The 22,163-nt window shown below is 45.4% G+C and overlaps 1 protein-coding gene across 1 annotated transcript in view; it reads left to right on the forward strand.

The window, feature by feature from the left end:
- Positions 1 to 22,163, forward strand: part of LOC149372602 (transient-receptor-potential-like protein) — a 166,467-nt gene that overhangs the window by 107,328 nt on the left and 36,976 nt on the right. Inside the window, exon 5 of the mRNA XM_089567105.1 lies at positions 20,045 to 20,848. Within this exon, the coding sequence (XP_089423231.1) occupies positions 20,045 to 20,848 (804 nt within the window). The remainder of the gene's footprint in view (positions 1 to 20,044; positions 20,849 to 22,163) is intronic.

Below are 22,163 nucleotides of genomic sequence, written 5' to 3' on the forward strand. Positions count from 1 at the left end.
AGTCCTGTATGCTCTCACAGTATGCGTGCCAAGGACGAGGCGTTTCTTTCCTTTTTCGCCCAGACGATCAATATTTCTTTATTTCCATTCCCCATTATATTTTACATCTGCTGCAGTTGCTTCTGAAGAGTCTGGTAATTTAATCTTTAACATCATTTCGCCGTTGCTTTCAACTTAGTGAGAAGAGATAAGTGATGCAACAAAGGCAAATCTGACTCCAGCATCGGGTCAAAATGGAATAGAATTTCGTTTTACGACTGTATAGCGTGCGCAAAAAACAGAGCCGGCCACGCACACCTAGCCGCCTCGCCTTCAAGATGGACAGAAAAATGGATGAGAAACTGGCTTCCCGCTGCCGTTATAAACGAGGCCCTGCTGCATAATAGCGCGATTTCCCGTCGCCTGCAAGTTGTGCTGCTCCGCCCGAAGACAATTTTTGCGGAGAAGACAGCTTCTATGCCGGCCATCGAAACGCTGCGTGTAGTGGCTCCACTAAAAACGTGCAGGGCTTGGAAATCTAGAGCTGGCAGCAGACAGCCAATCAGAAGCCAAATTCACCGATCCATTGTGCGTCACAAATAACCGTGAGTGGTCTGGTTTGATGTTCCAGCCAATCACGAGAGCTGACAATATGACGCCCCCACACCGGTCAGTCACTTCGAAGTGCTTTCTTCCTTACTACAGCTTACTCCAGGCGCTGCTTCCTCCCAGTGCACGCTTTTAATGAAAGACAGTGTTGAGCAGTGAGTGGGCACGGCTCAAAACGGGATGCCGACTGTGCTCCATCTATACTGCAGCAATCTATTGGAGAGGGTGGTGAAACTGGTTGATTGCTCGGAAGATGGGTTGCAACATGTCTGCGCTTGCTTGGATGACTTCGGCTTGAATTCGCTCACCGTATCGAATAAGTTCGTTGACTGCAGATACCATACTTGTTGAAGGTGGGTCTTCGTCTTTCGGTTAGTAGAAAAGTAGACTGCGCTAGTCGGTCCTCAAAAAAAAACTTTCGGTTAGACGAGCGGCAGTAAATAAGACGTTATTATAACTGTAGCAGTAGATTCAGTTTACCTTACTGATAAAAACAAATAATATGTCACAACCAACGTACCAAGGGGAGGGATGGTTCATATGCTTTGCTTATGTTCTCTTTTTGTTTCTCTCTCTGGTGCTTTTTGTTTTCGCTCTGCATTTCCCGAAGATATGTACCGTTTTGGGGGAGTTCTTTTATGGAAGTTCTCTACTTCATTACCAAAAGATCTTCGACGCACTTACTCCAATCTTAAACAAGAGTAGGTTCTGAGGAATTCATACTCAGCTAGTGTCGCTATCGCTTCCAAATCTTAAACACAGGAAAAATACTCGGTCAGGCTTTCTCAACGTATGCCGACACTACCTAAAGTTCCTTTCTAAGCGGGTCATAGACTCTCCGCACAGTCAGATTCCTGGCGAAAAAACGTAATAATCTGCCTGGAGCCTTTACTGGATCCCCAAAGGACCATAAGCCTATGCAGGATTTAAAAAGCCACCGTGGTGCCCCGACTGAGCGTCATCATGTTATAACTACGTTCGAAAACTTTTTTTCTGAATATAATTACAAAAAGTTCTCGTTTTCACTCCTGATAATTTTTCCAACAGAACTGTATGCCAGAATTCGCCAGAATTTGATTGTTTTCTTCACTACTAGTTGTGAGAACCAGCAACAATTGGCGGTTTTTCACAGTTCACAGGAACTGCACTCAACAGTGCAACATCATCCTTTCGCGCTCACATTTGCCCACTGGCACAGAAATCAGCAGCAAATTTTTTGCCACTTGATCGCATAACATTTTATATCTCAGAGATGAAGTTTTCAGGGCGAAACAGAGGTCTCACGAGAGCGCCCGTTCCTGTAGGCAGATAAATTAAACACTCCAGTGAGGAGGTCATGTGTAGAGTCTCTAATAAGATGAACGACGCGAATAAAAGGCGGTAGTCAAAAAGGAAGGAATCCGCCTGGTGAATTAGTTTAACTTTTTAACTCATTAGTGCGCAACCCAAGGGAGCGAACAGTATCGACGCGAAAACCAAACACGAAGACAGGGCGCAAACTATCACTTGATTTTAATGCGCAGAAAGCTCGTTTTATATGAACGGTTAAAGGGAAAAAAATATGAAATAACAATCAAACATGGCGGCGTCAGGGTGCTGTTAGATTCTTTTCGTCCGTGGTAGACGGGCATGCGCGGTGGTCCTGGGTTTTTCCATGTCCTTAAGAAGTCCATTTCATGTCGTTAAGAAGTATTAGTTTAGTTGCCGCGCTCATTCGCTTCAAAGAGGCAGAGTAGTCTGAATATTTCGAAGCGTTTCGCTTTCTGTTCATTTCAAGTCCTGTAAAGCTACGATTCTTTCCTTGAACATTCCAGCTGTCAGACCGCGTTCATAACTAATAGGAGCTGTTGGAATGTACGCAAATGTGCGTTTAATGCCTCCCTCAGGAAACATTACGGACATATCTCAACGTGCATCTTGCCTTTCTTTCCTTTGGCTGTCTAGAGAAACTAGGATTTTCGGTCCTCTTATACTGAGCGCACACGACATTTATTTATTATTATTAGGAGCACGGCTTGTATCTTTCGGTAAAGCATGAGCAGAGAAACAATGTCTCTGAATTCGTCGCGGAAAAAAGAGATGGTTCGCTTTGTAGTCCTCGTTGGTCCAAAGCACAGCCCCCTTTTTTAGGCATTTTGGGGCGATCTGCAGATTTCGACGATTTTGCTGAGCGCCAACGACTGGATTCTAATTCAAAGTTGCAAGCCTGCTGACTTCTACTCTTGTGGCGAAATTACGCTTATAAACCAGCACTAGCAACGCGCATCAATGCCTAACACTGATGTACACACACAAAAAAAGGAAATTCTTTTTTTGTTTCCGGTACGGCAGGGGCGAAGCATATCCAGAACAGAGCCAGGCGAAATGAAATGCAATAAATGCCGTCACAGGGGAACCAAAGCATGGCTAACTGACTACAAATGGAAAGGCGAAGCAATGTCTTGAAGATCACCAGTGAGATTCGTCTTTGTAAGAAGTGGTAATAAAATGAACAAGTCCCGCAAGTAAAGCTCGAGCACTTCACTATACGCGGCATGATTCAGTCAGCCAAGTGTCTGAGAAAACAAGAAGTGCAAAGAAAGCGCGTGCCTTTCCGGACGTTCGTTCGCCGTTCCTGTTCATTCCGCCTCGTTATACATCTGCGCGTCATAACGCAATGACGCACTCCCGTGGAGCTCCATTTCTCCGCGGGCAGGTGCGGCAATTTTTCACCCGTTCTCGGCCTTTCCCAGCGGTGCACGGTACTCGCTTCGCAGCTGAGTAGACACAGCACCTCCGGTACGTGCATGTCGGCGGCAGCAACAGCAGCAGTAGCATTAGCTCTCGTTCCCGTCGCTCCACGGGCTTCCTTCTTCCACGCCAGCATGTGCTGCGTTAGCACGCCTCGCGCCCCCCTGTAATTTTGTCCGCGAGGCTCTCCCTTGGCCGTCATTTTTACTTAGCTCCGCTTACCCCAACCTTACTGTCTTTCCCCGTTCCCTTTTTGCTCGCTTTCGACTGGTGCTTTCCAGTCTTCTTCTCTTGCAGTTCACTGTCTGCGTTCTAACTTTATGTTTCTCTTGTTCTCTCTGTTTGTGTTCCTCTTGCTTCCCACTTTCACTTCTCTTCTAGTGCCTTTCACTGCTCCCTTTTCTCCCTTTCTTTTTTTCATTTGCCTCGCTTCCCTATCAATTTCATTAATTTTTCCTTTTTCTTTTTACTCTTCTCCTTCCGTATTCTCCTCTCTTCTTTTCTTTTCTGTTACTTCTCTCCTCCTATTTTCTTTTCTTAATCTTCTCGCCCTCCGATCCCCATTTCTTCCCTTCCTTCTTTAACCTCTTTCCCTCTTCTTCTATTTCTCCTTTGTACTACGGCACTTGTCGGCTTGTCGTTGCTGTTTCGCAGCGCGAAAGAAAGCTGCGCCTCCGGTTCTCCGCGTTATTTTTCGCGCAGTCATCGGCGCTTCCGCCACGGCGGCGCATCACCGCCGTTTGCCTCGCTTCATTCACTTCACTTGAATACTTATTCCTTTCTGTCTTTAGTGTTACCGCCGTCGTTAGTAGCCGTTGAAAGCGCGCTTTTCGACTTCCTGCACAAGCTCGTGCTGCTTCCTTCCACCTTCCCTTCCTTCTTCACCGACCACCACTTTGTTCTTCGCTTCCAGCCGGAGTGAAAGAAAGGAAAGAAAGAAAGAAGAAACGAAAAGAAGGCCGAGAAAATTGCCAGCTCGTTTTCCACCGCTCACGCTGCCGCTTTGTTCCCCGTATACACACCGAAGCGTTACGGCGTCCCACTTTCCTTTTTTCCCGCAGACTTTCGCTGCCGTAGTTTAAAAGCACGCGAGTGACGAAAGTGGCGAACAGGCACATGGACCAATAGGCGAGGGGTTCTGCAAAAAACAGCCCGAAAAAAAAAAATGTTACAGCATCATGCGGGGATCTCTTCGCATTTCTCTTCTTCCTTTTTTTTTTTTTTACACCAAAGAGGCGTTTGTCACCGAGCAGACAATGACTCGGAAGTCAAACTTTTTTTCCTCCTCTGCGGGGGCTGTAATTCGGTTCCCACGTGGCACAAACAGGGCGAAACCGGAATGAAGCAAAAAAAAAAATGAGGAGCCGGAAAAATGTGGTGGATTGCGGCGAGAAAGGCGTCGTCGCAAAAGCCTGCGAAGCAACACGACTGCAACTTTCTTCGGCGGGCCGAAATTCGGCGCTTCACTGCTTATCCGAGTAGGATCCGCCGAGAGTGGCGTCAAGATACGTTTTCTCCTTGGCAGCGGTGCCGACGCGAAGAAGTTCTTGCTTCAGTGAACAGACCGAGTGCACTGAGCAAGCATGAAGGTTTCGTACCCTAACCGTGCCGGATCAACAATAACAACGGAGAAGAAAATGCTGGCTTCTGTTTACATATCGCCTGAATAGGTTTCCTCTTAAACACTTGCGTAGAAAAAGCTTTCCAGTTGAAGTATCTGCGCGTGCGTGACCTTCGAGAAAGCCTTCGGAGGAAGCAAACCTCGTTATAACGAATCGGTTTATAACGAAATAATGGATACAATGAGGGAATGGCGATTCCACTTGAAAGCTCGGTCATCATGGGCTATAATGAAGCTACGTCTATAACGAAGCGCAATGCACCTTGCGTACTGTTGCATGCGACTTTTATATTTGACGGTGTTAACTACGTCAGGACAAATTCTTCAAGCTTGTTACAAACTATTCAAACGATGAGGTTTTCATTTCATTGCATTTGGAGATGCAACATGAAATTCGCGTGAAGGTTACGAGCGCTGCACGTTTTTAGATCTTGCTTATAACGTTCAGCCAAGCTTACAGAAAGCAACTAAATCTTTTACGTGTTGTGGATGTGCTCCTGAGGTAGTATACATATACAGCGGCCGCTTGAAGTATTGTAGATATACATAAAACGCCTTTATAGTAATTTTATACATGAATAATTATTCATAATTAGACTAATCAATTGATAAAATAATATTAACGGAGAACGTTATCAACCGCTAAGCATCCAAAAGTTTTCTACTGAAGAGTGGCGGACTGTTGAAAGAAAGCACTGAGAATTAGTTTCCGCAGCCATGCGGTTTCATTGCGGAAGTGTTGTCCGCGCTGTGAACAGAACGGAGAGTGTGCGTGGTAGGAGCGCGTGTTCTGAACACAACGCGCGCCGGCTGGCGGCCCAGATAGCGTGCCCCAGCTGCCGTCGCTATCAGCATAAGCGAGCGTCTGCAGTCTGGTTTCTATTTTTGCTTTGAGTGTTTCTCGTGCAGCACGTCATGAACGCGCCGGGGGAAATGAAGCGGTGGTGCAGGACGCCGGGAAGTTTGTTATTATGAATAGGTTTTCTCAATTTTTCTTTCACCATGTCTCCGGTATATTGCTCGCTACCTGAAAAAAAAAAGCCGGAAAGATATAAATAAAATACAGTAGTATATTCATAAATAGGCCTATTTTTCGAATATTCAACCTCGTTTCAGCTACGCACTCTTCTAGCTTTTCGCTCATCCGCAACGGTTTTTCCGTTGAATAAATATTTTTAACCAATTATAGACTGTAGGATGGAAAAAATAATGTTTCCACTTGGTTGAAATAGCTGCCAACAATACTGTTTTCCTTTTTTTTTCAACGACAACTTCTAGTTTCTTCTTCTTAATTTGGCTCACGATACTGTATTTTACACGCTAAACGAAATCACCGTCCATAGAAAGACATCAGATTATTACGCGTGGTCCGGTCAGTTTTATGAGAACACTGTACAGCACTTTTTATATCGTCAAACTCAATGAAATTATTGCATAAAAAGACGCAGGCCACCGACCTTGCAGGGCCAACATTTTAACTTTCTGTCTGAAATAAACGGTAGTATGAACTGTCAATACAAACGTCCGGTTCGCTGTTTGCTGGCATGCCATAATCAAGGGTGCAGGTGCAAATGTTTGTAATGAAAAGATGGAAACCAACCAAGACAAAGCAATCTGCCAAAGTCGGCCCTTGGCTCGCAGCCTAACTGGCTCTAACGTAAACGACGCTAAAACCAAGCAAATCAAGTATAACGAGAAACAAACCGACGCTATAGCAGCCATCGCCGCCAATGCCAGCAAGAAAAATGCTCGGCACCTTTCGATGCTTTCGTCCTCTCTGCCGAAGTACCGTTTTGTTGCAATTCATGCGTGCTCTGAGGAGGCGCCCTCGAGCGTCACCTTGCTCTCTTTTTGTTGTACAATGTTGCCGTCATCAGCATTCATCCCTTTGTCGCCTCATTGCGTGCTCACGAAAGAAATGACTGGAATATAGCGGCACAGTGGCTGCGCACATCCTCAAAACAACGACGAAAAAAGAAATAAAAAAATAAAAGAAAGTCAGTGAGAGTTTTCTATTCAACTTTCCCTCATTTGGTGAGAATGTCAAGCAAGATTTGCCCTGGATAGGCAAACAAAGATGAATAGCCAGATCCCAGGACTCAAGGACCTTGTGAGACGAAATGCAACGTCCACAGCAACGTTACAAGAGAAGAGGGTGAGGGTGCGTGTCGTCGGGAATCCATTTGCCGTGAACGAGGCGGAGTCACAACCGTCGAAGCGCACATTTATCGTACCGTCATCCGAGAAGTGAAAAGTAGTGGGGTTACATTTCCTTTTTCTGCCTCTGTGACCCTTCTGAGCTGTTTGCTTTGCAGGTCTATGCGCATTTTAGTTTTTGTTGTGTCTGTATATACTGGTGCAATGAATTGACACGTAAATAGTTAACAACAGTATACTTAATTCACATTTTGAGGCTGTAGATGTCTTTTTAGGAACTGTAAGCCGCAATGACTGCTGCAACGGTGCGTCTACATTCGCTGGCAATTTCTAAAGGTGGAACAACTCGTCGCGCAGGGGAAGGCGGCAGCGTGCAAGGTTTTGAGAGTATTTGGCTCTCTGCGTCATAATATTTGGGTAACCCGAATGAATGCCATTAAAGTGGAAATAGTGAATGCTGTTTATGGGGCGCTCAAGGAGAAGAGCAAATTTGACGTTCAAGCAGGATTTTTCTTCGAGTAAAGTCTGTAATAGCAGCAGAACGCGGCATCAACGGAAGTTCACTAAGTTTTGTTCACGCTATTCAGAGCAATGTTTTTTTTTTTTTTTGCCCGAGGAAACTTCAACGACCTGAAATCCTTGGCATAGGCACATTTAACACAAATTTTTCCTCACTCTTCAACCAAATCATAGCAAAACATAACTAAAAGCTTGTAGATACGGCTAGAGAGATAACTTTACAGCGACGCAGTGTAGTGCTCTGCGGTGTTCCTGAGGTCAGGCAAAGTCAATACAGCGGCAGCAGTGAGGTGCCACATAGAAATGATGCTGCGTTTAAATGCACATTTCTCTTTCTTTTTTCGTAATGCAACAAGGGTCAAGATTCTCGCAACATTACCGTATCCTTCGTGCTACGTTTAGATACGTTTCGGCCGGCGTTATTGGCTCTTCCAGTTGGCTCTCACAATTTGTAACCAGGCGGTAACTAAGTTATTACACAAAGTCGTGCGCTTATCGTATGAATGATAACTTGCGAACAGCGAAATGAAAATAACTGAAGCCTATGATTCATAAAAATTGGCTGCGGCAACTAACAGAACTGTCTGTTTTGAAAACTCCGAATAAACGGTGTCATGCCCACGCCATCGGTGTACATCAAAGATTGTCATACCCTTGTCGCATATTTGCTTGAACGGTTATGTGCTTTAGCCCATGGTTTATATCAGTATATATCTATAGACGTTTGTCAACTCCGCCTTCTACATCAGTGCCAGCTAGTGACACCGTTTGTTTAGCTTCCAGGCATGATGTCACAAGTCACACTTACCAATGGTAAAAATGTGAAAGCAAGAATAGGGAAAAGTATTGTTAATTGCAATAACAATATGACAATCTCTGATGTACACCGATGGCGTGAGCATGACTTACTGTTTATTCGCAGTTTTAAAAACAGACAGTTCTGTTAGTTGCCGCAGCCAGTTTTTATTAATCATAGGCTTCATTTATATTCATTTCGCTGTTCGCAAGTTATCATTCATGCAGTAAACGCACGACTTTGTGCAATATCCATACCTTTCAGCTGTTTTTGTTGCAGGCTCCACTGCATTGTTACAAATGTCGTGGCAAAGCACGCTCTTCAGGCAACTCTCACAGCGCAATCGGGGAGAAGTGCCGCTGTGGTATGCAACATGACGACCACCACTGCCGCAAATAAATGAATATTTGTAAGGAACCTTCTACTGCAGACAGTGACGCGAAGTTTAGAAGGTAGTGGTTGCGGAGCGTCTTCCTCATTTGACCTATTCATGGCGATATTATTTTTTAAGCGATAGCAGTACCAGTAGCACTAGGCGAAAATGCCGGCGTCCATGTGAAGGCTCTGTGAGTGAAGCCTTCACCCTTTCCAACCTACACCCCAACCTCTCCACCCCAAATCCACCATCCTGCGCTGCCGTCTACCAACAGCCCACCTGCCTGCATCTTCCACAAGTCCTTCTACCTATGCAGCTGAAGAACAAAAAAAGCGACGGCGAAATCAACTGACCAGTCCTTTAATCCAGCTGCTCTCCACAAGTACTACCCAATAAACACCTCCCTCCCTATCCAACTTGACCTGCTAGGGTGTGCCCACCCACCCAATGCCACCCTCGACCAACCTCCCCACCCCAACTTCGCCCTCCAAAAGCGCACAACCAACCCGCATCCGCCCATCAATTTCAGTGAGAACATAAGTACAAATCGAGGGTGAATCCAACTGATATTCTAGCTTTTCCGCTCCAATTTTATGATCATGCCGTCATCCCTTAGTTTCGTAATATATATATATTTACTCTGAGGAGTGAAAGTCGCCTTCAAAGTTCATCATTAAATTGCAGGTTTTTTTTTTGTCACAGTGCCATTTTCTAATTATTAATAACTATTTTGCAATGGTTATTTGACAAGTACTTTCGTGGCACAGTCGATATGAGTAAGTTTACATCTTAAAGAAAAAAGTCCGTTTCGTATAATTTTCGTAACGAGCACGAGCTTTGAGAATCGCCACGGCTGCCCCGCACTCGGCTCATTACGCAATAAAATGCGCGCAGCGTGCCAGCCCCGTTCTCACTGACGCATCGAGGCAGTCTCATTTATTTTATCGTTTTCTCACAGCCGGTGGGCAGGGAAACCACTCTAAGCTGCGGCGCGTAGTGGTAGACATTAGCATGCTGCCCCCGCACGCCTCATTGATGCCAGGGCATGTAATGCGAATGAGCGCGTAATGAGGCGAATTGAGAGCTAACTTGGCTCTGCACGTCTCCCTTCTCTTGCCGAGCGAGAGAAATAAAACACAAAGTGAACGGCGTAAGGTAGAGGCTGGAACTGCCGTGGAATTTAAAAGTTATGATTGTGCCTTAAAAATGGTGAATATGGCGACGGAGTTAATATTGGTTGTATTATGAATAATATTTTTGCGACTATTATGTCTGATTTGAACGTTCCCCTCGCTAAATAGTGAATGTGTACATTTTAAACAACGAACTTTTTTTGCCGTCGCTTTCGCTAATCAAAGATTCTCATCGTCAAAGTGAAAAAACTTACTAAAGCACAAATCTGAAATAGTAAGCACTTAATGTGTGCAAATAGTTTGCAAAAAAAGAAAGAGGAAAGGTCCCCGTTCAGTATGAACTCTTAGCAGAAAAAAAAAAAAAAACTTTTTTCTGTGGTTCAGAGTTTGATTGGTTCACGGGGATTGAAGTCATCAGCGTGCATTTGTGCGGTTCGAATCCCATTGCTATAATCTACTTTTCTTTGGATAGAGGGAAGATCAACAGTGAGGAGGGAGCCTTACTAGAGCCTCAGGGTACAGACGTAATAACTTTTGCTAAATTTTTTCTTCATTGCAAAAACAAAGAGGAAAAAAAAAACGGCCACACCGTAAAAAGAATGAAAATTTAGCATGACATGAACAGAAGGGAGGTGGTAGGAAGCCGACTGAGAATTCAGAACTAGCACGGCTTGCCCCGCTCAAGCCGGGATTTTTGGTGCCAACAAAACTATCAAAAAGACTTGCATTGCGATGTTTCCTTTTTGCTTAGATTTTTACTGAAACCAAGATTACTTCTTTATGCAAGCTCGAATCCCGAATTACGAAGACTAACCAACGGGTGGGAAGTGGTGTTTTTCACGCAAGCAGAATTTGATCTGAATCTGACCATAATCTTTGACAGCAACTTTGATTGCACTTTTATATTTCCCTAATCTTCATAATGCTGAATTGGAGGCGCCAAATATTCATTTTATTGCAGTTTATGGCACTTCTCCGCACCCGACTTCATTGCTGTAGTTCGCTTTCGCGTCTATCAAACGATATCATTGCTATGCCCTTTCGAATTCCTCTTCAGGTGTTTTGAGCCTGCGAGTCTAACTCTTTAAAGCAGTGGGAATTCGCGCATCTGTCATGCACTATTATTAATAGTTTCCCCAAAAACAGACTGCCCTGAAAATTGCACACTTAACGGTGCAAGAACAGAAAGGTCGAATAAATACTGCTGCCTTGACATTTTTCTGCTTTTGTATGCCATCAATTATAATATTTTGTATGGTATACCGGCCATTCCAACAATTCTGAAATTTGGTGTTGTGTTCTTTTTCACTGGAGAACCTTTTTTTATTTATGTTGGAAATGCTGTGTATGTTTCTATGCAGAAGACGTCCACATATCGGGCCAATGTCGTTTACGTATTTCATATTGTCAATTTTTTATGATTAAATTTCATTTAACCACGATAAAATAAACATCTACAACGAAATTCACGCAGTAGCAAAGCCACCAAGCAACTCGTTTGGATGGACGCATGGCTTTTGTTCATACATTGAGCAAACCACGGCAAAAAAAAAAAAAGAAGAAAGCTGCGAGAGTACCGAGTTTTCTACCAGATACACGACTTAGCGAGTGCTTTGTCACGTGCCTTGAATCATTTGCATCCTAAGGCAGCTGCTTAAAACTCTTACTCTTGCCGCACTAATATGTGGAGTTTGAGCCTTCAAATTTTTACTCTTAAACGTTCAACTTGAGCCGTACCGCACGAAACAGCAGCAAATCAAGGTAAGCCCACTCATAACAGCCGAATTTACAATAAACGCTTGCTTATTACGAGGGAGGAAGGTACCACCGACAACGTATGTATTAAGGCACTGGCACAACGTCTCGGGTACTATGAACAGCGTGGTCGCACAACTCGATTATAGTGAACGAGGCGCTGTAAACTTGTCCCCGCGGCCTAAGAACTCGCGCTGCTTTCTTATCAACCTACGCTGAACGCATGTTGTAACAGTGCAGCGCGATATATAAAAACGCCCTTTTTCCCCCGTTTGTATCGCTACTGACATATTGGGGACAGAACTGAGAAATCTCGACGCAGCCAGTATTGACACAAAAGGCTAGTTTTTCTGAGTCCGTATAGCGTCCTTACTTGACGTGACAAGCAACAGTTGATAAATTCTTCACGCGAATGCACGCTTTTAATGTAAGTATTCAGAGAGCTTGGAGAATTTTCACTCGCTGGTTAACCACATTCACAAGTTTTTCAAGCAGGAACGTCGGCCCGGCACTGAGATGTCCTTTACAACCTCAAAGTTGATTTTGGTGAACAAAGACGTTGAGATCTGAATTTTCTAGGGCAAGAAGGGGTTTCAAATTAAGGACGTAACTTTATTATCACAAAGACGCCAAGAAGGTAAGTTTTCTGCTTCTCTTTCCCTTTCACACAAAAATGGCACGATCGAAGTATACTTACGTCACACTAAAAAATATGCAGTGTTGCAGAGGCTGCAAGCCTCAAAATATCAGTTGACGTCGCCAGAGCTGTTAGCGATGGTGCGCTGATGGTGCATGAACGGCCGGCGCCTGCTTGAGGGCTAATCACGTCAATCACTCACGCAACAGCCAAAGTGTTGCCCAATCACAACCCATTTATTGTGTGAAGGTGTTTCAAAACTTGTTTTAAAGCGTTGTTTATTACCTCAAGGCATAAAGGAGGTATGTAGTCATGATTGAAAGAAAATTATGTTTAATTAATGAAGAAGGTTGGCGAATCTAATGAAGTCGAGGAGTGAGCGATGATCCGGTCCTTGCTTTCTAGCGATATGTAACTAAGGATCGTTGGGCGAGAGACCCGTTGTTGCCAGATGCCGAATTCTCGTCGGCTTCATTGCTGGGCAAACGCACAGCTGGTGGTAGATAATGGCCTCAGTATTCCAGTATTTGCGAGCTGGCCATTCTAGGCGGGGATATAAGTCTCGAAATTAAGGCAACTTTCAATTTACGGCAGGAGTGAGGGCAACCCCGACCCGGATCCTCCAAGCTCAACCTCCTCTGCACGGGTAAGACCGCGGGGAGAGTTACCGCACACGGAGGGATGAGAGCACGTCTGCTGCGCCGGAGGTGCCCATTTTTTGTTAAAAGAAGGGTGGCATCATCCAGATTTACGAACCGACGCACTAAAGAGGTCTGGGTTGCTTGGCGGGGCACAGAATCTGCACGGCTTTGGGAGCTCAGGAGGTCACGTGGGATCCACTCAATACGGACGGATTTTAGTATGCGTGCCAACAAAAGATGGATGTTATGGAAAATTTCTAGGCTGTGACTGACGCGTCGGAGTAGGCATGTTACTTGAAACTTGTACTTGATGGGATAACCCCGGCTTTCTAGTTTCCACAAGACTGCAGTTTTCCTTTTTTTATGGTGACGAGAAGAATGGACGAAAAACAACTAAAAACAAAAGGCTAGACGAGAGCCGTTATAATTAGACAAGATATGAGAAAAGAAAAGGACGACACCAAGGAGTCTTTCCCCTCATTAGCCGCCTTGTGTCATTAGAGAAACTGGAAGCCGACGTCGTGGGCTAGGGACCACATAAATCTGAGTTAAAAGTTTTCCCGTCAAAATGTGTTTGCCTTTGTATTAAAAAAGGCAAATAACCTTGAAAGCAAATACTTTATGTGAACACTTTGCTGTTTTTAAAGTAATAAAACATTGTACAAAATAGCACGTCCGTAAGAATTTCTCTGTGGTAACAAAATCAGCGATAATTCACTTGTCCAAGTGACGATTGCCCTCTACGTTGATCGAAAGAGGACTGATTGTAAAGTGTGATGTTCTAACCAGGCAACGTTGCCTTACATGTGAACTCCGTAGTAATTTTCTTTACTCTTGACCACGCCAGCATGTGAAGCTAGCGATGATGCCACAAGCCGTTGTGTGATGCTGAAGAGGTAGAGGCATTCAAATGAAAACTGAAGATGTTACTCTGGTTACGTGCTTTGCTGACTACACCGAATGAAGAAATTAAAAACGGCAGGATAAGCATTCACAAAACTGTCAGGGTTCCATGCACATGAGCCAGGCTGAGGTCATACATACTATGTCAACTTAGGTGTTGTTCATGCTTGGTCTTCGGTTACAAACGAGCAAATAAAGTAAAGCAGGTACTACAGCTCTTCGCTCGGCAGAATGGGTTGCCCCTAGACCGGGTTTCCGTCTTTGACAGATTTATTGCCCCTGCAGGATTTATAGTTCTGTGCGCTTGCAGCAGTATATATACTAACCGCAGATTTATGATTCTTGGTCCTCAAATCTGTCTATTTCAATTCAACGTTCAACTGATCAGTCTCCAATGCCACAAAAAAATAATAAAAATCTTAGACTCTTAGTAGTTTTTTTTTTGCTTACGCACTGGCGTATACGTCATCGTTATGCGTCAAATTTCCTAGCAGGCTATAAGAAAGCTAGTCTAGCTACAGCTTGCCGCGCCAGTTTTGCTGAGTGCCTTCAAGCTGGAATAAACTGCGTCGTTATACTTAACCAAGCGCGTCGAGTTCGTGCCACCGACGCGTCGCAAGTGCAGTAAAATTGGGGCGTCTCCCAGATTAACTAAACGCGGTGAACCATCCCCACTGCCTCGTCAAGATAGTACTCAGCGAAGCATAGCGCACTCTTAAAGGACGTCGTAGGTCGAACGCTTGCGCTTTCTTTGAGCGACAGAAATTTGTCTTCTAATAATGTATCGAGACGGCCTAGAAAACATTCTGAATTTGCTGAATTTATTCTTTATTCTATAATGAAGATGTCTTTCCGTTTCTTCGCAAAAATAATTTCCAGATATTTCAATAGCCAAAATGCTATTTTTGACCACTAAATGGTTACGAAAGTTCTGACATTCGGATCAACAAGGCTTCACTAACACAGTGATACTCGTAGTCCACTTAAACCACCCTGTTTTCGCAATAGTTATCAACACCTTCAATATGAATGAAAGTGGTACCCATGTTTAAATCAGGTGACCATTCTTTTTACCTAAAAGAGGATGGGAGGGCGGGTTCTTTTGTTCACTGTTCTTTCTAACACACGTTAATGGCTTATCCTACTCTGCCATATCGAGCAAGATTACCTCTATTAGCTGATGGCTGGTAATACAGTGTAACAATAATTCTCTTTTTTTTCTTTACCGCCGGTCTGTGTGGGCGAACCTTACTGCGGTAGCTCATGGTGTGCATATTGGTTAATGTGCAGACAAGGGAAGGGAAAAGAGGGGCTCGTTATGTCATACATGACGGAAGCCAACAGTGAGCGAAACCAAAGACTAATAGTGTATATTTTTGTCTTTAATTTGTGGTGTTGATCAATGGGAGGTTAACAGTGCAATTATTTTATCGCTTAACGATAACTGATAAGAAAGCAGAAGAAAAATTGACCACATGCCGCCGGTGAGACCCGAACTCACGAACTTCAGATTTCATGTCCGATGCTCTACCAACCGAGCTACGGCGATCGCTGTCTAACCTTCTGTTTTCGAGGGTACTTACATACGTTTTAACCGAATGCTGAGAGTTTTGGTTTATGGTTTATGGTGGTTTAACGTCCCAAAGCGACTCAGGCTATGAGGGACGCCGTTGTGAAGGGCTCCGGAAATTTCGACCACTTGGGGTTCTTTAACGTGCGCTGACGTCGCACAGTACACGGGCCTCTGGCATTTCGCCTCCATCGAATCGCGACTGCCACAGCCGGGATCGAACCCGCGTCTTTAGGGTCAACAGCCGAGCGCCATAACCACTGAGCCACCGCGGCGGTTGAACATTGAGATTGTTCACCAGCACCGCCTCACTCAGTGCTTCTCAAACAAATCTTGCGTATTTTACTACCTGTTCTTACATGCCAACAGCTTCATTCCTTAATACCGATGCTGTCAAACTTGCGACTGCTTATTAATGCTTTGGTGTTTACCTTAATATTACTTAGCATGGCATGATCACAGTATTTTACCTTCAGCATTCGCTGACCGCTTATTCGGCCTTCTAAAGCATAACTTAGTGCAGACTGCCATACGTCCACTGCGTAACAAATAGTTCTTACACCATGTATGCGCCTCAAAAATTTCCCTACGTCGTCGTAACCCACCCGAAAATTTAATATGCATCAGTCATCTTGGATCCAGACAAGGCATGCATTATAACAAATGCCTCTTATTTTTCTTAACTGCTCTCAAACGTCCGTTGCCCTATCCTGCGTTAAAGAAAAACTGTGCTCAATTAAAAGGCGTGTCATCACCATAAACCTGTCTGACTGACGCTTTACCATAAACCCTATTATGATTCTCCGCTCAACCATACCTTCCTTTCTCGTCCTGCAGCCTTCTTCCTGAAACGCCAACATGCTCACAAAGCTAAGTGTGTTGCGTGCCAGTCATTTTCACATGCAAGGTAGTTTCTTTCGTGTCCTATTATCGATTCGACACCCCGTACCACCGCGCGTTTCTATAGAAGCCATTGCAAGTAAATTAGTTATTTAATAACGGAGAGATTTCAGCATTAACAAAACAAAAGCTTCTTAGTTTATTTTTGCGTCCCACGTTTTCAGCTTTGACTGTTCATTTGTTATCAGCTTTCCTTTTCAGTTCTCACTGGCTGTTAATTCATAAACTGACAGCTGCACTTTCTACGGCGCGGCTCCTATTGTCCCCGTTCTTGGGTTGAGTGGCGGCGATGGCGACGTTTAGCTATAAGCGAGTGAGGAGAAATAGTGAGAAGGAGAAGAAAGGCGAGCGCGATGTCACGAGGTGCGGCTCCGACTGAACAGAAAAAAATTGATGAAATCTGAACCTAACCCTGTGATCTGAACCTAACTGTGATAGAGCTGATATACCTTCTATATTTCGCGCATACGACGTCATCGCGCCGAACTACGAAAGCACTAACAACCAACGCTGACTATGCCCACTGACTATGGTGCACGGCATTTATGACTCACTGATGACAGGTCTTTAGATCTATGAAACGAGTAGTGCCTAAAACAAATGGCCAACACCGCAAAATCGCGTCGACAGATCATCATAGCTAATATGAAGTGTCCTGTCTGCACGCAGGACGTTCGAATTTCTCAGCTACCGATGATTTTACAGCGGAACTGTTTATGGTGGTTTTACGGGTTGAGTGGTACTGTCACTGAAGACTCGATGTGAATGAGGAGGAAAGTGGTGGAAGATATCAAGGGGAGAGACTGAGCGATGAAGCGTGGGAAGGAGAGTACCTCCGATTGGACAGATGGCGCCCTGCAAATGGCCTCCGCGGTTGTTGATTTGAGCCAGTTCCGCCTGCGTGCGTCGTGCTTGCAATCGCGGACGGTGACCGAAGGCAGCCTACCGCAACTGTCGACGAGCAATGTTACACTATTATTTTTATTGCGAAAGCAATACTGCTAGCACTTTTCTGCCGTCGGTGGAAGTCGTTCCTTCGCTCCGACGCAGCTGCGGCGCCCGACCACGTGACAGCGTGACGTCACGACCAGAGGAGAAGGGGCCCCAACTCGTCTCTTCGGCCGTAGTCGTTCCTTCGCTCGGCGCGGCGGCTACCACGTGACGGCCTCCTCGGCCCGCCGCGTGAGGGCGTTCGCTAGGCGCCGCAGGCGCGCTCCGCTTAGTCCAGAGTAAATCCTTTAGTTTCACAAAAGGCGAAGCCATGCCAAACCGCCAGCAGAGCCAAGCGCAGCCAGGGAGCTATTGCTTTCGCAATCACTCAGGCTTAACCAGAGCTAAGCCACAGCTAATTTTTTTTCGATCGATCAACGTGATTACACTATTTCCACATAATTACACTATTAATGTCCCATTAATCAACGCCATCAATGAAAGAAAAATATATAAATATTTTTTTTCATTTGATACCTCACAGGCCCCTGGTATGGGGCATTACATGAGGTATGGGCATGACAGTTAAACAATAATGGTCTTGGTGGCGTTCTTAAAATGGATGGCGTTGAAGTGATGCACGGCGTCCTGTGGTAGATCACTCCAGTCCCGGGATGACGTTACGAAAAACATCGAGAATGAGCGGTAGTTCTCGCGCTGGGGGCGTAGACGGCCTTATGGTGGTTAATACAGCTTGAGAGGCGATAAGCAGGTGATATGACCGATTCTCCTAAAGATGAATGATAAAACATATGAAAGAGGCACATTCGAGAAATTTTTCGTCGCGTTTCAAGGCTGGGTAAGTTAGCTCTAGATTTTAAAGCAGGCACACTAGTGTAGTACGAATAATCAGAATAAATGAAGCGGATATAGTTCGATTTTGTATTTTTTCTAAGGTTAAAGAGAGGTTAGACTGGTGAGGCTCCAATATTGCTGAAGCATATTCTAGTTTAGGACGGAGAAAAGTTATGTATGCTAATGATTTGGTGGATGGGGTGGCAAATCGTAGATTGTGCCGTGTGAAACCAAGGGTACGATTAACCTCGTTAGTGATGTTCATGATATGAGATGACCATGTTAGGTTTTGTGTTACAGTAATACCCAAGTACTTACAGGAGGAGACGGACGACACTTCTGAACCGAAAAGAGTGTATTTAGAAGGAGTATGCATCTGCCGACGATGGAACGAAATCAAACAAGTTTTGGAAATATTGAGAGACATTAACCAACGTCCGCACCAAGTTTGGATTCGGTTAAGATCTTGTTGAAGAATGCCAGCGTCAGTACTATTAGTGATTGGGCGGTAAATTACACAATCGTCAATTCCATTATGCTCCTCAGTTTCCGTAAATGTTGGCTTCCTTCATGTGTGTGTCATGACGAGCCCCTCATTTTCCTTCCTTTGTCTGCGCAAGAGAGCATAGCACAAACCTGATCCGCGATTCTAAGAGGAAAGCGCCTGTGATGAGAACTAATTATGGCGGTCAAACGCTAACTTTTCAGTCTACTAAACTATTTAAAGATCTGAAACGGCCAACGACTTCAAAAAATCCTCCAATGTTTTGAAAAGCGAATCTAGAAAATACTTCGTTAATTCAGCTGTTTCACTCATGACTCGATGTTCTGTTTTACAATTAGAATTCCTTTAACCAAATCTATTGAGTAAATAAATCTGAGTTCTTACCGTGGTTTGCATCTGGAAATCGGAATTAATGCTTGGAATTCGGTAGTAAATTGTTTTTCTTGTTCTACTTTCACACTTGTGACGCATTCCTTTTGGTTCTGACATTTGTAGTGCTGGTTTCTCACTTGTTGAATAATGTTGACCTTGCCCTTTGCGCACCTCTCTGGATACCTAACCAGAAGTCGTGTTTTGTTTTAAGTGGTTACACGTCATTTTTGCCTGATGTAAAGAGCGGAGCACCTTTACCTTATATATTTAGAAAAGTTATTTTCGATGATATCTGCACTGCTGACCGAACTGTCATCTGTTAGTTCTGTTCAGATATGTAAAAACTTGTACATGGCGCCAAGGCCGGGGCAGACGGTTAGCCTTTAGCCTTGGCCTCCTCTTAGACGCTGCCTGATGGACAAATAAAGAAAAAAGAAACCTGACACACATTCACGCTGCCGAGCAGTGATTTGCAGAGCCGCTCACGTGCCTTGTATTTCTTCGTACCGTCTCATTCTCTTCAAACGCTCCGCGCACTTCGTGGCTTGCTGACGCTGTAAACAGATGCTTGGACCTTACATTGGACAGTCGGTAATGGGAGATTGTCTTCGTACACAGCACCCATGTGTCACGGTGCGATTGCCCAACGGACCGTCATACACAATCTCGGCTTGCTTCGGCCTGCCGCACTACCCTGTATAGTGTGGGAAGAACCCAGTCAACGTACGTGGCTAGGAGGATCTTTCTGCAAAGAGTTCTGATAGGTGTCTTTTTAGCCTTTTTAGCCTAACATTCGCAGACGACCGGGATTGTAGTTGCAAGATCGTGGCGGCGGCGTCGACAAATCTCATCACCTCGGGGTTGCCTTTGACAATCTTATGTCTAGAAATCCGTCATGCGGCAGGGTTTCTCGCTGAGCAGTGGACCAGAGTCTGCAGGTACCTCAGTAGCTCTACAGCTCCGGCTGCTTGTAGCGCGCCGCATGTTGAGGGCGCTGAGGAAAGAGAACGGCAGTTTTTCTCGCAATGTTTAACGTCCTTTGACACGTCGTTGCAGCTCTCGTGGGAACTGGGCAGGCTGGCCCAGCGCGAGAACGAGTTCAAGGAGATCTACCTGGAGCTGAGCAACCAGTGCAAGAAGTACTCGTGCGAGCTGCTCGACCTGTGCCGCAGCAGCGAGGAAGTGATCGCCGTGCTCAACAAGCGCACCAGCCCCGAGCAGCTGGACGACTCGGACGACGAAGAGGAGTACGACGAGGGAGAGGTAGAGATTGCGCCGGAAGACTACTGCGCCGCCGTGGCCGGAAACGGGCCCTACCAGCAGGCGCCCCGGGGGCTCACCCTGTCGCGCCTCAAGATGGCGCTCAAGTACGACCAGAAGCAGTTCGTGGCGCACCCCAACTGCCAGCAGCTGCTCACCTCCATCTGGTACCAGGGGCTGCCCGTGTGGCGGCGCCGCAACGCGCTGAGCAAGACGTGCCTCTGCGCGGGACTCATCATGCTGCTGCCGCTCATCGCCTGCTACTACCTGGCCTTCCCGCGGTCCCGGTTCAGCCGCGTGGTGCGCTCGCCCTTCATGAAGTTCATCTACCACAGTGCCTCGTTCGGCTGCTTCCTGCTGCTGCTCATCCTCGCCTCAACGGGCACCGACCGCGCCCGCCAGAACATCCGGGGACCCGCACCGTCGCCCGTCGAGTGGCTCATCCTATTCTGGGTCACCGGCATGGTGTGGGCCGAGTGCAAGCAGCTTTGGGAAGAAGGGCTCAAGGCGTACGTGTGCCAGTGGTGGAACTGGTTGGACTTCATCATGCTCTCGCTCTACCTGACCACCGGATCGCTGAGGGCCGTCGCCTACTTTCAGGTGCGCCCTGCTCCTATTTCACACATACCCATCCATCATTCCTTGTCTTGACGTTTGCGAGAGAAAGGAGAGAGTGCAGTTTTCAAATGTCACACATTCACTCCAGCGCGAGCGAGAAGTGAGCTCCTATAAAGCTTGCTGCCCGCACTGCAGCGAACGTCACCACCCCGAACGCTCATTGTTGGAGCTCGTAATAAGTGATAATTAATAAGTGATAATTAATAATAATTAATTAATTATTGATAAGTAATAATTGATAATTAATAAGTGATAAGTAATAATTAATAAAAAAGCGGTAAGTGCATGCTGAAATTTTACACTACGTATTCAATGTGTTTTCGTTTTCAGATTTGATCACAATTCGCAACATTTGTTTTAGTCACCTTGTACACGATAGAGAGAGACTGTGGAGATCAAATGTTTACGAACAAGCAAGACAAACATTGTTAGACGAGGGAAAGGTAAGAAGTGAGCGTGAGCGACCTATTACGATGAGGTCCAACGCGACAAAAAGGGAGGAACAGCCAAGCCCTGCGTGGTTGTTGCCGACGACAGCCACTGCTCATCTTGGCTGCATCTTCCTTTCTGATTGTGTTTCGAAGCCCTCGTCACCCACTCTGCAACTCCTGCCGACCACTGTTCCCTATGTTGTTAAGTTATTTTCTTGAATGTTTATTCTCTGTCTCTCTTTTTTTTTTTAACTGTCCATGGAAAGATAAAGGTACGCTCGTGCAATGAACAAAGAAGCGCATTCGAAGTGTTAAACGCGCCTATAACGCGAGAAAGCTAACGGGGATCCTCCTAATCCAAGGTGACCAAGACCGAAGCTGAAAACAACCAGCACGGTCTCAATTTTACGTCTCTACATGCCTCGCGAAAGCCAGAGAATCAATGGGCACAAAGGAAGGCGCAGCGAGAAGCCCTAACTTCCTGTTGCTGTCGCAAAAACCATACCTCGCCACACTGGAAGAGAGAACGCAAGCTATGTCAGTATAAATTTGTGCTGCACTGTAAAACTTGCAGCTGGCGTCAGCCATTGAAGGGCCAAATCTACGAAGTGGTTTGCACGCAAAATTTCCCCTGGCTGGTCATAGCCTTAACTATTTCTCTGTCGGATATTCTGGCAGGCGAGAGCATGAACAGAAACCAATTTGCTAACATTTTTAAGGGTAAATGTCTTTGCAGGTTCGGTGCCTAAGCACTGGCGCGAACTATCGGCGCCGGATATCACCAGCTGTTTCTTCCGCGACGGTGCACTATTTCGGCGAGACAGAAGCAAAATCGATACCCGACTGGTACGAAGCTCAAAAAGCAG

The sequence above is a fragment of the Amblyomma mixtum genome, chromosome 1 (genome assembly GCF_055824585.1).
Source record: "Amblyomma mixtum isolate Tamu chromosome 1, ASM5582458v1, whole genome shotgun sequence".
NCBI lineage: Eukaryota > Metazoa > Arthropoda > Arachnida > Ixodida > Ixodidae > Amblyomma > Amblyomma mixtum.